At 40.4% G+C, this 17,087-nt stretch overlaps 1 protein-coding gene across 1 annotated transcript in view; it reads right to left on the bottom strand.

Annotated features, from left to right (window-relative positions):
- Window positions 1–7,183, bottom strand: part of ears2 (glutamyl-tRNA synthetase 2, mitochondrial) — a 15,098-nt gene extending 7,915 nt beyond the window's left edge. Inside the window, exons 1-2 of the mRNA XM_016456984.1 lie at window positions 7,036–7,183; window positions 2,288–2,443 (exon numbers count right to left, since the gene is read on the bottom strand). Coding sequence (XP_016312470.1) covers window positions 2,288–2,443; window positions 7,036–7,132 — 253 coding nt within the window. The 5' untranslated portion in view covers window positions 7,133–7,183. The remainder of the gene's footprint in view (window positions 1–2,287; window positions 2,444–7,035) is intronic.
- Window positions 7,184–17,087: the final 9,904 nt, after the last annotated feature.

Below are 17,087 nucleotides of genomic sequence, written 5' to 3'. Positions count from 1 at the left end.
ACAGGATCCTCACATAAGTCCCTGTTTTGTCCAGATGTTGCAGGATGAAGTGCAGTCCCATATTGACTGCATCATCCACGGACCTGTTTGAAAGGTAAGCAAACTGCAGGGGGTTAAGTAAGGGTCCAGTAATGTCCTTCAGATAAGCCAGCACCAACCTCTCAAATGTCTTCATGACCACAGACGTTAGGGCCACAGGACTGTAGTCATTAAGTCCTGTTATCTTGGGTTTCTTTGGGACGGGGATGATGGTGGAGCGTTTGATCATTCAGGTCTTCAGCAAGTTGTTGATTGGCCTCAGTGCTGGGGGATGGTGTCTTGTAGTTGGTGAGGTCTTTCAGGCCTTTCCACACTGATGCAGGGTCGTTGGCGGAAAACTGGTGTTCTAGCTTTTTAACGTAGTTCCTCTTGGCCACTCTAATCTCCTTATTCAGTTTGTTTCTGGCCTGATTGTAAAAGACTCTGTTTCCCCTTCTGTAGGCGTCCTCTTTGGCCTGACGAAGATGACGAAGTTTTGCTGTAAACCATGGCTTATCATTGTTGAATGTTAAATGAGTCCTGGTAGGGATGCACATGTCTTCACAGAAACTGAAATATGACGTTACAGATTCCGTGAGCTCGTCCAGATCGTTGGTGGCTGCTTCAAAAACACTCCAATCAGTGCAGTCGAAACAGGCTTGTAATGCACGCTCTTGTTTCGTTGGTTCATCTCTTTACACACTTTACTACAGGTTTAGCAGATTTAAGTTTTTGCCTGTAAGTCGGTATAAGATGAACTAGGCAGTGGTCAGACTTACAGTCCTACAGCTGCTCTGGGGACGGAGCGATATGCATCCTTTATTGTGGAGTAACAATGGTCCAGTATGTTTCTGTCTCTGGTGGGACATTTAACATGCTGCCTGTATTTTGGCAGTTCACGGGAGAGATTTGCTTTATTAAAGTCTCCGAGAATAATTAAAACAGAGTCCGGGTGTTGTTGCTCTGTCTCTGTGATCAGATCAGCGAGTTTCTGTAAAGCTGAGCTCACGAGCACTTGCGGAGGAATGTAAACACTCATGAGAATGAACAAATTGAACTCCCGCGGCGAATAGAACGGCTTACAGTTAATGAAGAGCACTTCTACATCGAAACAGCACATCTTCTTTAACACTGTTACATCTGTACACCACCTTTCATTGATGTGATGCATGTCCAGCCGCCACGCGATTTCCCCGTTGATTCTGCGTCTCAGTCTGCTCTGAACAGCTGAAAGTTCGGCAGATGTAGCACGCTGTCCGGAATAGCGTCATTCAGCCAGGTTTCTGTGAAACACTGAGCAGCAGGGTGTGAAAAATCCTTATTTGTCCGGGAGAGCAGAAGAAGTTCATCCGTTTTTTTGGGTAGAGCGCGGAGATTTGCCAGGTGAATGCTAGGCATCGCCGTTCGAAAACCGCGCTGTCTGAGCTTCACGACCGCGCCGGCTCGCTTCCCCCGTCTGCGCATCCCCTACAGAAGAGCTCTTGTGCTCCGCTGCAGCAGTGTTTCCACCAAAGGATAATTAATTGAAATGAAGTTCCAAACATAGGTTGGGAGGAGCCTAATCATTCAGGCCTGTCAATGATCATTACGAACCTATATAAGCAGTACTCACTGGACCGCCCCAGCGTCAATTCTTCCGGCATCCCTCCACCTCCCCTTCTCCTCCTCTGTTTCTATTATTCTCCCTCTAGGTAGTGCCCCAATGGGGCGGGTTGAACTCGGAGCTCAAGCTGAGCCTCAGGTTCGAGCCTCCATTGGGACAGCAAGCCAAGTTTGTTTACCATTAACCATCAGGACTGGATGGACAGACGAACTCGTGAATAAATATTCAACGTATGAACACTGTGACACTAAATATAAATTATATTTTCACACAGCTCTTTATATCAAGTAGTATATTCAACTATCCACATACACAAATGTGAATTATCCAACTCTCTCGTGAAACGAAATTCAGCAAATCTCAACGGATTGATTGTTTTATCATATAACATGAACTACATTATCATCCACCTCTAATCTGATAAATGCAACTGTAAGGCATGAAGATATTAAGATATTATAAACATTAACATCATGATTTTCTGTGAAGCTGCTTTGAAGCATTAATGTGTAAGCGTTACAAATAAACAATACAAATAAGAAGTGTATACAAATAAGAAAGAACTGTGCATTTAACAGAAGTGCAACAAATAACAAGGATACAAATCAACAGTATTCATCAAAGATAGACTGGAGCTTCACTACATCAGTGAGGACACACACACACCTGCCCACTCCAGCATGTCCTCTATATCGTCTGCAGCTCCAGGTATCAGGCGGCTCTGGTCAGTGTCCTCCAGCCGCAGGATGAAGGTGCCGCCGCGCTGCTTGGCGAACAGATAGTTATAGAGCGCTGTGCGGAGACCCCCGAGATGCAGAAACCCTGAGCAGCAGACACACAACAGATAACCAGGTTAAAACGCAGAAACCCTGAGCAGCAGAAACACAACGGATAACCAGGTTAAAACGCAGAAAACCTGAGCAGCAGAAACACAACGGATAACCAGGTTAAAACGCAGAAACCCTGAGCAGCAGAAACACAACGGATAACCAGGTTAAAACGCAGAAACCTGGTTAAATGCCTGCTGACAGCGCAGTTTATCTATGCATTTACACAGAACTATACTCAAACTGCGATCGCTCGTGGAGATAATAAATAGATATTAATGAAACTGGACCCAGCATGATTCTGAAGGAAAACTCTGTTGCTATAGTAACCACAACTTTCACACATATCTTGACAGATAAACCACACGCTCTTATGTCAGTGTTGTTTTTTATTTTGCGGATATTTCAGCAAACACTTTGCTTTGTACATTCAGTTTATAAACATTAATTTAAATTTAAAGACTGTTCCAAAACCTACTGCGCCACAGAGCACCACTCACATAGTTTTCCATAAAATCACATTATATTTGTCTCAAATTATTGTAAATATAGGCTACATAATAAGCCCGTTTCCACTGCAGGAACTTTCCCCAGGAACTAGGGACTTTGAGCCGGTACTCGGTGTGTTTCCACTGCAGGAACCAGGATCTCCTGCACAGTGAAACAGATGCTCAAGGCTACCCGGTACAATGAACCTGGTCCCATTCCAACGTTTAGTCCCTCACATGAGCTGTAGTTGGATATTAGGAGTCTCTGTGGCCATACACAGTAGCTGAACAAGTCAATGTATGTCCATTTGACTTAAAGCCCATTTCCACCGCGGGAACTTTCCTCAGGAACTAGGGACTTTGGGCCGGTACTCGGTGTGTTTTCACCGCAGGAACCAGGATCTAAATAAAGTTCTGGGTAAAAAATTGCCCCTCAGAAAGTCCCTGCTCGCGAGGTAGTACTTTTCCAAAGGTCCGGAACTTTCGGGGGCAGGACTTGAGTGCTGAACATGCTGATTGGTTGAGTTCACGCAGCATTGTATTTCAACCTCCATATTTGCATAATTTTCTAAATATTACTGTTATTGTGTCATGAAATGTAGTTTTAAAAGTATTTCAGACGAGAATGCAGTTGTTTAAAACTCAAATCTGCGGTGTATTTATAAAGACAGCGCCTATTTGAAAAAATGTGCGTACTTGGTATTGAGAAAAGCGCGCAGACCTACGTCACCAGACTGTTTGCCTAATCTTCTAGGTACTTTAGACCGCGATGGAAACGCAGACAGCAACAGGTCTGGGGGAAAGCTCCTGGGAGAAATTGTTCCAGGTAATTTCGGTGGAAAAGTGGCTAATGAATGAGAGGCTGGAAGATTGTGTGTTGTGCATTAGGGATGTCAATTTTCGATCATTTCCATGATCGATTGTCGTTTAAATTAACGATCAATTAATCAATTAATCATTAAGCTTAATACTGCAAAATGCATCTATTGCAGTGGCATATAGTCTCTGGCATGACAGGATGTGAACTTTCTCACCCGAATTAAAGGGGTTTTTGGTCTAAACCAGTGGTCTCAAACTCAATTCCTGGAGGGCCACAGCTCTGCAGAGTTTAGCTCCAAATCACACCTGCTTAATCCTGAAGAGCTTGATTAGCTGGATCAGGGGGCTGTTTCATAAAACTAGTTTATTTCAGTTAGTTTGGTTTCATAAAGCAAGTTTACCATAGCTCAAGCTCAGTCAGTGTGGTATGCTGGGGAACTAACCTGGTCAGGAGCAGGCTAAGCTGAGCTCCTCTAACTCTGACCAACAGGAACGCATTGATAATCACCACTGACTCTCACATACAGTTAGTTTACTTTATCTGTCCAAAAATAACCCTAACCCTAATCACATAAATAAAAATATAGGCTACAACCGACTGTATTTAATGCATTGTGCCCAAGATTTAATGACATTTTCTAAGATATATGAAAACATTTTATCAAGTGCATTCAGTTGATCAGCAGTTTCTAGCCATGGTTATTAGTAGAACATTAAAACATTACAATATTAAATTGCTCTTTAAAGCATTAAAATACTAAAATAAAAATGAAAATAAATAATAGAAAACAGACTATATTAAACTGATAAAATGAATACACATTAAATCATTTGAGCTAGTATTAGCTAGCTTACATTTGATTTAGCCTACAGTTACTGCTATCATAAAAATACACATATGCAGGGTTACAATTCTACATGTCACATTTAATGTCCAACAACAAATATTTTAGCAGAATGCATGTTTTATTCAGAATTATTGCGCTATTGTTCTATTGCGTTCCATCTGTGTAGCACGCAGCAGCGCTCGTTCTCTCATGTAAGCCTCACTTCTGACAGCTAAACGGATATATCTGCATGACTTTCTGACATTTACAGATGAAGAATAAACCTGTGACGTGTCAGTTATGCACGGAGGAAAACACAACGTCTCAAATGCATTAAACGGCACAGATATTCACTGTTTGCGATGGTGGAGCGATTTGATCCATGATCGACATTAAGAGCTGGTTAAGAATAAGCTGCACATCAAATGATCCTGACTCACTGAACCTGGATCGAATTAGTGAGATTGCCTGAACTTAAATCGTCGTTTATGAAACCGCTTTAGTCCCGACTGATTTGTTAGGTTATTTTAGGTCAGGTTTTAGACTTTAATCCCCGCTTTTCTTAGCCCTGTGGCCCTCCAGGAACTGAGTCTGAGGACAATGGTCTGAATAAAAGGCTAGTAGCAGGACTGTAAAAGGAATAGATGTGATTATGATCATTTGATCAAATGAAGAGATCTCGCCGTAGTTACTTTTGGGATCGTTTTACTCTGTTGGCTGTTTCATATCCCGTCACGGATGGTGCTCCTGGTTGTATTCGATTGCAATGTTTGCAGTTCACATTATTGGCATTTAGAATAAAGTGATCCCAAGCGTAACTGCGGCGGAGCTAAGGCAAAACACACTGCTGCTCACATTAAATATAATGCAAGTATGAGGTACAAAGCTTTGTTTCTAAGAGAAATAATAGGTTAGCAGCAAATGTTACATCGTGACCATGCTTCTGAATTCATGCGGTTCGATACCTGTACATTTAAAGCCATACGCCGCGGCTTTATGTTCTATTTTGCCGGTTGGTCACGAATTTCCACAACTTTAATAATATTTATGGTTTCTTTTCCCAAATCCTCACCCTCGAATTTTGCAGGTTTATTTTATTGTCATTCACTTTTAATCACTGTTTTCACATCTCTTACTGTGGTAAACATGCGGGGGGAAATGAAATGATTTCGTGGCCATTAATTAAGAATTTGTTCCTATGACTTACTTTGTTCCCTAATTTTTGTTAAATCCTGGGTGTTCTAGGGAGCTGACTGAGCGTTCGCAAAGACCCGCCCTCCTTAGTTACTGTTGCCATGACCACAAACAGTGCTGCAAAACAAAATAAGGTGAAACCTATGAAAATGGTTTAAGAAAGCACATGGTGATGGCGGATAACAGCGGCACATAATATCTGTGTTCTGATTGGTCAGATCGCCTGTCAATCAAGCTTCCTGTGAACGGTCAATTAATGAAACATGGACAGTGGCCACAAGTCACTATATATCTGTCCTGCTCGTGTCCGCAGCCCTGTCAAAGCGCAGAGCCCGATATCAAACAATTATCTGGGGAACGTATAATTAAACATCACTTGTTTATTACATTTCAATACAAAATAACTTTGTATTGTTTCTGGTTTAATGTACTTTTAAAGTTTGGATCACACTGGAAGCGTAATTTGTACGTTGTACGATCCAGCCCCGTCACCGTCACGGTTTAATCGACCATCCATAGCTTTAATCGACTGCATCTCTTATCGACAACTAATCGATCGTCGATTAATCGCTGACATCCCGATTGTGCATCTTTCAGCACAACGTTTGTCTTTCTGTCTGTATGCTTTATATAAAGAGCTAATAATAGCCACAGACTGCGCTTTCGTTTCTGCACTTCAAGCTTGTTGATTCCTGAAGTGAAGTGCTCTCAGAACGGTTCTGGACTCTTACTCCGCCCATCATGTATTCCACGTGCCCAGTTTTCTAGCGGACTTACTCTAACTTCTTAAGTACTATCAGTGCAGGCATTGGGCCGGTATGAGATTTTAACAGTATGATAACCTTAAGCAAAAATATCACGGTATTGTCGTTACAGCTCTAAATTGTGCTATTTTTAAATGACTGGGTAAAAAAACAAACCGCTGAACACAATATATTTTGTTTTTGAGCAACATACAGAATCAAATTTAATTTACGCTTACAGTCTTATGTACACTTCCACAAATATTACCCTGCGTATGCAAATCTTTTTGACGTCATTCTACCTTCATACGAAAACACCTAAACCTTACACATGACTTCCCAATGAGCTGAACTCCCGGCTGCCGCGCTGTTATTGACCGCCAGATGGCGAAGAAGAGCGCTGAGTCTGAAGCCGCGGAGCACCGAAGCAGTGTGGCGTAAAAGCCTCGCTGCTTCAGCAGCCTCGTTCGGCACATCTACTAGATATAGATATATTAGAGATATTAGAGATGTTACCTGTGGGACTCGGAGCGAAGCGGACGCGCGGCGCGGGCGCGGGATGTCTCGTGCACACGCCTCTCCTCCAGCACACTTTCCTCAAAACACTGAACATCTCTACGCGCCCATATCTGAGCTCGCCACTTCCGGAGAGCCGCCGCGCCACTTCCTGTTGCACAAGGCAAAACAAAAGTCTCTACTTCTACTTCTTCTTCTTCTTCTAATAAATAATAATAATAGTCATAAATAAATAAACGAATAAATAAACATCATTATATTCTTATATAATTTCCTGTATCTTTAAGATATTTTAACAAAGTTAAACTTATTCCTTTTTAGCTTATTTAATATATCTCGTAGCATCATGCTTCCACCTTCTTCTATATTACGTTAGCTTCTAGCGTTTGTCGTTCGTTGTTATATGCTCTACAGTGCAGCAGTGCATGCTCTACAGTTTCAACAATTCCACAACGCATGCATAATCCATTCGGATGTGTCTTGATTCTATTTAGATTTCCATTCAATGCAGTATGTCCTGTTTGAATTCTTCTCGTCTTCTCAATGCCATGCCATTGTCACGTACTCCTACTTCTCTTTGAGTTCTATCTAGATGTCGTCCAGTCTTCGCTTTCTCCCAAAGGTCCTGCCGTGCATTTATAAGAGCTTTCCTAATTATTATTTTTGCTTCTGCCTTAACTCATCTTTATGTCAATTCCTATCTGATTCAAGTTCAAAGAATTCTTAGCATGCTTATCTGCATTTTCTCATTTCCTTCAGCTCCAGCATGTGCTGGAACCCAAATAAATGAAATAAAAATGCCCTGATTTGTCAATCTATATACAGTATATATACTGCAGTATTTCCAGCATGACATCTCGTCTGCAGCTAGGCCTGATTGAATGCTCTTTAACGCAGCCAAAGAATCTGAACATATTACTGCTTTTGTAATGATATTTTCTTCTACCCACTGCAGAGCCATAACAATATCTGCTGTAAACACAGATAAAACATCAGCTAGGGGTTCTTTTCTCAATAACTATTTCATATTGTGGAATAACTACTGCTATTCCTGTTTTCAGAGTTTCTGCATCTTTTGAACCATCAGTAAATATCTGTATCATATCATAATGCTTCTGATTAGGGCTGCACGATTAATCGCATGCGATAAAGATGCGCGTTAAATATCGCATGCGATTAATCGTGCAGCCCTACTTCTGATCCATATATTTATTGACTCTTATTTGTATTGGGTCACACTCCTGTTTCTGCACTTCATCTGTTAAATACAGATCAAACATCCACGGTGGAACTGCTGACATGTGTACTGTATTACTGAAGTTTATATGTTTACATCTATCGATTCCGCTATTTCCTCCTTTTCCTGTCCAATATTCTCAATAATACTTTTCCCATATTCCCACCTTTTTAGAAATATTGCTTTAGTAGGGTGTTCATTGTTGTGCCCCATCACAGATGCCCAATATACCACTTTCAGTTGTTTACATCTTATTTCCAACGCATTTCTCCCATTTCAACTTGCATGGAAGCTCTAGGGGAAGCTTTAAATGGCCCACAACATAATCTCAAAGCCTGCGTCTGTACTGCATCTACTTTTGTTAGTAGAGACTTACTCGCCGACCCATAAATCATACTACCATAATCTATAGCTGATCGGATGATAGCCATATATATATATTCCTAAGATAACTGCTACTCGCAGCCCAATCACTGCTTCACAATGCAAAACAAAAGTCTCTACTTCCACACGCAGCACTGCATAAACACACGCTCGATTTGACCACAGTATTTGTTTGTTCATTTATTTATTATTAAATCATTCACATTCAACATTTTACATTAGCCATGGGGTGAACTCAAGGAAAGAAAGATACAAGATTGCAATGAAATGTTAACAATTTTAAATTAAAACATGGAAATGCTTACATACATTAATACACTTAACAGGTTTCGTGTTTGCCAGATTATAAATAGATTTTAGATATTGTTTAGCTTCTGATTTCAAAATGAGTAGTAATGATTTATAATCACTGTACTTGTATTTATGTATAATAAACTTTGCCAACAAATTAATCAAATAATATTCCTTATGGAATGACACGTCGTAAGTGAAAAAAACAAATAAAATATTTCCAAAACGAAGTTGAAAGCTGGGCATAATAACCAAAATCTGTCTGAATAAGGACAGCTCCAAAACAAATGAAAACGCGTTTTGACGCCTGACGTCACTGCTGTTTCCGGTTAGCTCCTGTAGAGGGCGCCACGTGTGTAATATTGCGCAAGAACAAGACAAGGTTTCAAGCACAAAGACGATTATAAAAGAGGGGTAAAATACATAAAATTATACTAAAACATATTATGTTGTCTTGTATGTATTACACCATAGAACTGTTACAGGCACACTTTTAGTTTCTTAAGGAATTCATATATCTTTCTTGGAGATAAAAAGAAGGTGTTTTCTTTGACCGTTTACATTTACAAATGTATGATTTTGCAAGAAATAATGGTAACACTTTCTATGAAGCCCATATTTATAATACATTATAAGGGTATTCTGAAGGCATTATAATGAATGCATGATGCATTATAAAAAACCTTATAATATGTTACATCATCTTATGAATATATTCATAAGAACAGTTTTAATATATTATAATATTTATACCTACCCTAACCTAGCCTACTAATACTCTAATGAGAGTTAGTTGACATGTAGTTGCACAGTTGCTTGTAGTCAATAGACTAAAGGGGATCATCAAAATAAAACGTAACCTAACATATAAACATTGATTTTTTTCAGTTGCAATTATTAACTAGCTGACATCAAAATTAATATTAGCTTCACAGTGAACACTCGAGATGTGTGAACACTCACAAGCTGTAGTAAGATACTGTGCAGATCTTAAATAAACAATGTCAAGATATATAGTCCATTATAAATGTAAAAGTGGATTTAATATGGTATTCATTGTGTGTTATAATAATCATCATCTTAAAAGTTATAACCACAAATGCGTAAGCATTATAATGTATTATAATTGTTGTTATGATTATTCATAAGATGATATAACATAAGGTTTTTTATAATGCATCATGCATTCATTATAATGCCTTCAGAATACCCTTATAATGTGTTATAAATATGGGCTTCATAGAAAGTGTTACCGAAATAATACTACAGTATTTATAAACTTAATATATTGAAAAGGGTCTGGTTTCAAGGAGTTAAAGATCATACATTTTAGCTGATTAAAAAAACAGACTTTGTAATAAAGTGAATAACTGTTTCATCTAACTGATGACAAAAGCAGCAACGGAGTGGAACACTGTTATTGAGGAGGTGTTTAATTTACTGGGTAAAAATGATCAATCCTTTCAAGAGAGACTTTACTGTGCAAAAGATATTTTGTCAAAGAAGCCGGAAATCCTTCCATTCTGTTGCACTGAATGTATTTCAGTCAGGATCTCTTAAGTCAAAAAGAAAACCATAGACAAGCCTTTAAGTCAACTTTTTTATTAGCATGTTTACTACAGTTACATTTGACAGTATGGCTCTGTTCCAAGTTCTCTGTCCTTTTCATGAGCTCCATGAAAGCCAGGACAGGGAAACAGCAGTCGCTTCAGGGGCAGCCCTCCTATTTTAAGAATAGGAGAATAGCACAAAAAAAACCCCAACAGACCATACCAGGCAATCCTCCCTGGCTCTTCCTGCTAAAGAAGAGCCAGCAGAGGAACCAAATGAGCGTTGCCGGAAGCCAACATTTTTTTATTAATTTTTTTTATTAATTTAAAATGTTATTTTTTGCTTTAAAATAGCCAATTAACTACGTGAAGTCAGCATAAGAAATGAAGATGTAGTAATAAATATTTATAAAAGTAAACACACCCAACAGTTACTGAAGCCATACATTTATTTTAAACCCTTATTAGGGAGCTGCACTCATAGCTTTTTTGAGCCTCAAGGATGGCTCGAGCGTCGGGTCGGAGGTAACGTTCATAAGCAACTGACGACCATCGGCCCATGGCCTTCAAGCTAGAGATAGGAGTGAAGGAAGATGCAGTTGTCGCAGCCCCTATGCGCAGAGAATGATCTGTTAGTTAGAATCAGAAATGAAAATTACTGTGCCTTCCTTGTTTTTATCAGTTTTAGAATGCTTGAGATATACGGTGAAGTAGTGAGAATAAATGGTTACATCAGAAATTGTGAGGTCTTGTAATGGATTAAAAATATCAGGACGTGTGGTAAATTCGCCACCTCTGAGAAAGAACTGAAGTGAGACCAAGCGGAGCCGTACATTTTTATTGTAGTTTTAGCCAGACCATTACGAATGTAGTGAGCTGCAGAGTGCAAATACGATTGAAAGGTCATGTCTAGTCTAGTACGGTTTGGCTGAAAGAGGGACAGACCAGGCTGGACGGCACTGTCTCCGGGCACAGGAGGTGGACTTTCTGACATTCAAACCGAGACAAAGAATCAGCGATTTGGTTGTTTAAGCCAGGAATGTGAGCAGCCCGAAAATTGAAGTTACTCAATATAGATAACCAAGTAAGGTGCCTAGCAAAATGGTTTATAAACGGAACAGAGGAGCGTCCCTTATTAATAATATTGACAGTTGCTTTGTTGTCGCAGAAGAACATGATTTGTTTCCTTGACCAGTGCTTACCCCACAAAATGCAAGCCATCACGATAGGGTACAACTCCAACAGAGCAGTTGACATGGTATTAACAGGTACAGATAGCAGTTCATTTGGCCATGCACTAGCAAACCACTGACCATTAAACACCCCCCCAAAACCAACGGAAGGCACAGCATCTGTGTGCAATTTAAGGGTTGCAGATGACTCCAACTCATCATAATAGAAAAACGAGATACCGTTCCAGTTGTTGAGGAGCAAAAACCAGAATCTGAGATCTGATCTGCAACCTTCATCTAGGCTAACTATATCATTAAGGTCTTTAACTGTCTTTGAGAAGTCAAGGAGCCTGGCTATAAAAGACCTTCCCTGTGGAATTATTCGCATTGCGAAATTAAGATGGCCTAGTAAAGAGAGCAATTCTCTTTTAGAAAAAGATGCAGATTTTTGAACATTTCTCATGACTTCTCTAATGCGATTTAATTTCCCTGAGGGCAGGGAGGCTTGCATTAGGTTAGAATCTAATGTGATGCCCAAGAATGCAATGGTTTTAAGGGGACCTAGTGTTTTCTTCTCAGAAAGAGGAACACCCAGATTGTTGAAGGTGCACTTTAGCGCTGAAATGCAACGGTCCGGCTTTATATGAGGGTAGTCGACTAGCAAAAAATCATCTAAGAGATGAAGTACGAATGGCAGTTTGCAGTTATTGAGAAGAATCCAACATAGTGCCTCTGATAGTGTATCGAATATGTTTGGACTACTGCGACAGCCGAAGGTGAGCCTAACCTAAAAATACAACTTATTTCTCCATTTAACACCAAATAAATGCCATTGTGATGGATGTAAAGGTCTGATATATCTGCTTTTGTGAGCCATGCATCCCGACCTGCTTTTTTTATGAACTTGATTGCATCCTCAATGGTAGCGTAGAACAGAGAGTGGGGAGCTGGGACATCAATACTTTCACAAAGCAAGGTAAACATTTCCTCATGAGTAGCTCCGATCAGAACCGGAATATGGCTCTTAAACAGAACTTCCAATATCTTAGGCAGAGGCCAGTCGCTAATGCCGGGAGGACAAGAGGATTTACTTGACAAACGAGTGCTCCGACGGACAGAAACATTGTTCTCGTCGCGAATAGCTTCCTCTGTTTGGCTTTGTTGTTGTTGAGATTCTTCGATTGATTCAACCCACGGGTCTTCGTCATTAGCGGCAGAAGGCATGATAACCAGTTGGGTGAATAACGTCAAAAACAAGCGTAATTTCATGGTATGGCAACATACATGAAGGTCTTGCAAGCAGCGTAATAGAGGAAGCAGCAAAGCAAGCAGACAGAAGCCGTGTTTAAGTAAGGCGCCCTGTTTGAGATTTGCCAATTGAGAGCTTAGGAGTCGGATCAGCTGATAGGGGCCGGGTTTGAATTTCGCCAGTCAGCTGATAGCGGAGCTTGACTACGAGGCCTGCCTGAACTAACGCAGAATGCTTGATTAATCATTCGCACTGTTTAATGTGATATGAGCTAACCTATCATTAGATTAAATCACCATTGGTAGCATGATTTATTGTAATGCTTTTTTCCTCAGTTGGTCAGAACAAACGTGGCAGACTTGTTACTTGTTCAAATGACAATATACGGTGAAAATTCTTATTTGGGTCATATACTACCAAGATGTAGGCTAGAATATGTGATTGCAAAGTACAGTAAATATACACACCGGTGCGGTGACTGACAGCCACACATTCACCTCAAAACATTAGATTCATCTGCGCTGGAGCCATGCCGGATATGTTTGAAAGGTCATGTCTAGTCTAGTACGGTTTGGCTGAAAGAGGGACAGACCAGGCTGGACAGCACTGTCTCCGGGCACAGGAGGTGGACTTTCTGACATTCAAACCGAGACAAAGAATCAGCGATTTGGTTGTTTAAGCCAGGAATGTGAGCAGCCCGAAAATTGAAGTTACTCAATATAGATAACCAAGTAAGGTGCCTAGCAAAATGGTTTATAAACGGAACAGAGGAGCGTCCCTTATTAATAATATTGACAGTTGCTTTGTTGTCGCAGAAGAACATGATTTGTTTCCTTGACCAGTGCTTACCCCACAAAATGCAAGCCATCACGATAGGGTACAACTCCAACAGAGCAGTTGACATGGTATTAACAGGTACAGATAGCAGTTCATTTGGCCATGCACTAGCAAACCACTGACCATTAAACACCCCCCCAAAACCAACGGAAGGCACAGCATCTGTGTGCAATTTAAGGGTTGCAGATGACTCCAACTCATCATAATAGAAAAACGAGATACCGTTCCAGTTGTTGAGGAGCAAAAACCAGAATCTGAGATCTGATCTGCAACCTTCATCTAGGCTAACTATATCATTAAGGTCTTTAACTGTCTTTGAGAAGTCAAGGAGCCTGGCTATAAAAGACCTTCCCTGTGGAATTATTCGCATTGCGAAATTAAGATGGCCTAGTAAAGAGAGCAATTCTCTTTTAGAAAAACATGCAGATTTTTGAGCATTTCTCGTGACTTGTCTAATGCGATTTAATTTCTCTGAGGGCAGGGAGGCTTGCATTAGGTTAGAATCTAATGTGATGCCCAAGAATGCAATGGTTTTAAGGGGACCTAGTGTTTTCTTCTCAGAAAGAGGAACACCCAGATTGTTGAAGGTGCACTTTAGCGCTGAAATGCAACGGTCCGCCTTTATATGAGGGTAGTCGACTAGCAAAAAATCATCTAAGAGATGAAGTACGAATGGCAGTTTGCAGTTATTGAGAAGAATCCAACATAGTGCCTCTGATAGTGTATCGAATATGTTTGGACTACTGCGACAGCCGAAGGTGAGCCTAACCTAAAAATACAACTTATTTCTCCATTTAACACCAAATAAATGCCATTGTGATGGATGTAAAGGTCTGATATATCTGCTTTTGTGAGCCATGCATCCCGACCTGCTTTTTTTATGAACTTGATTGCATCCTCAATGGTAGCGTAGAACAGAGAGTGGGGAGCTGGGACATCAATACTTTCACAAAGCAAGGTAAACATTTCCTCATGAGTAGCTCCGGTCGGAACCAGAATATGGCTCTTAAACAGAACTTCCAATATCTTAGGCAGAGGCCAGTCGCTAATGCCGGGAGGACAAGAGGATTTACTTGACAAACGAGTGCTCCGACGGACAGAAACATTGTTCTCGTCGCGAATAGCTTCCTCTGTTTGGCTTTGTTGTTGTTGAGATTCTTCGATTGATTCAACCCACGGGTCTTCGTCATTAGCGGCAGAAGGCATGATAACCAGTTGGGTGAATAACGTCAAAAACAAGCGTAATTTCATGGTATGGCAACATACATGAAGGTCTTGCAAGCAGCGTAATAGAGGAAGCAGCAAAGCAAGCAGACAGAAGCCGTGTTTAAGTAAGGCGCCCTGTTTGAGATTTGCCAATTGAGAGCTTAGGAGTCGGATCAGCTGATAGGGGCCGGGTTTGAATTTCGCCAGTCAGCTGATAGCGGAGCTTGACTACGAGGCCTGCCTGAACTAACGCAGAATGCTTGATTTTTGGAGCACATTCACACAGAATCAGGAGTCGCTTTAACACGAGTCACGCATTAAACATCTGACTGGAGAAACAGGAGCGTCGCAAATATTACGCAGTATACAGCCCTAAGAACACCTGACCCCAAAATAATCATTCTGTCATCATCTAATTACCCGTATCTGCTGCTGTTCTCTTGGGAAAACAAAGGAATTGATTTAGTGTTTTTTCTCTCCTTGCAATGAAAGCCAAAGGAGTCCAGGATTGCTTCTGCGCTTTGACACGTGGTGTTCACTGTGTGACCCGATGAGAGAAAGCCCATGTGAACAAGCGGGTCACATCCGCTCCCGTTCGCAGGAGTACACAGGTGAATAAGAATAACTCACAGCTGACTGATGAATTACTGAACATGAATGGAAACCACACAGCGAGGCAGATTTATGCCTCTGGGTTTATCAGTCAGAACATTCCCCAGAATCTTCTGTGAAACTCAAGGAAACTTGAAGGTGTTCATGTGAACCTGTCAATCACCACACAAAGAAATACATAAACAGCTGCTGAAGATGACGCATCAGATGAATTCTCTGGATTTTTGGGGTGTGTTATGAATGCAACATTTCACATGTTTATTTGTAAAAAAAAAATCACGATCACAAATGCCTCGTACGAGCTCAAAGTATGATTCTCGCTCCATAGAGGTAAAATATGTCATTGAAGTCCTGTAGAGTGCAGCTGAAGGAGCTGAAGGCCTCAGACGAGAGAAAACATATAACCACATTACATCTACATGAGCCAAAACACTACAGAGAAATAAAATGGACTTGACAATGCATGTATAAATTAGCATTAGTATTATGAATAAACATGACTGAACGATGAACAGTAGTACATGTATAAATGAACATGACCTAAAGCAGTTGCTGAGGTTAAATGAGCTGTATACTGGTAAAGTGTTACCGATATGATGTAGTCATACTTTCAGTCGTGTGTTCAACATGTAATCTATTTCTGTCTATTTCTCAGCGATGTATGTAAAAGCAGTAGGATATCAGAATACGCAGAATTCATGAAACAGCAGGCAAACGATACAAGGCACAGAAATGTAAGAAATGAGGAAGCACTGGATGGCTTTCTATCCCATCATGCCACGGGAAAAGTGTAAAACAATAAATCATGTCAGGGCATTTCTATTTGTATAATGATTTTCACAAAGCACATATATGAAAGACACAGCACATACAGTATATGTTTATGACAGTTTTCTATAAAATGTAATTCCTTGAGTCTTTTAGTAGTTTTGTAGACACGCAATATTGCAGTTTTTTTCAGCTGCTTACACACATAATCTTTACTTGTCACAGTTTCTGAAAGCTGACACTCAAACAGCAGAACCATCCAAGACAACCTAGCAATCGCACTGCAACACCCTTATAACAAAATTTAATAGCTTAACTTTGCGGCAATGACTTTTGCATAATTCATAGTAGGGGTTGAACGACTTCTGATTTTTTGAAGTCGACTTTTATGTGATGAAAGTCGAGTCAAAGTCGAGTCGAAGTCGACTAGTCGCTGATGACGTCATTAATGAACAAATAAGTCTGAAGCGGTGATAAACAGTTGTGCACAGCTATAGCATATATGACACAGCGCTGCCCACACGGCTGTTGCTCCTATAACAGCTTTTTTATCAGTTCTTTTGTCTTTGGGTCGTTATATTTCTCACAGATTTCTGCTTGTTCTAAATCAGATACAGATAAAGTACTCGTAAACAGTAAAGATTACATTCATATGAATGCATTAGTGAGAGCGATTGCGTGTGTGAATTAATTCTACCTGGCAGCGTCTCTCTACTAGTAGTGAAGCTGTGGGATTTAGTTATTAA

This window comes from Sinocyclocheilus anshuiensis, unplaced genomic scaffold, assembly GCF_001515605.1.
Source record: "Sinocyclocheilus anshuiensis isolate Anshui unplaced genomic scaffold, SAMN03320099.WGS_v1.1 scaffold1064, whole genome shotgun sequence".
NCBI classification, from domain to species: domain Eukaryota; kingdom Metazoa; phylum Chordata; class Actinopteri; order Cypriniformes; family Cyprinidae; genus Sinocyclocheilus; species Sinocyclocheilus anshuiensis.
The sequence above is the reverse complement of the archived record's forward strand: the minus strand, read 5'-3'. Positions and strand labels throughout refer to the sequence as shown.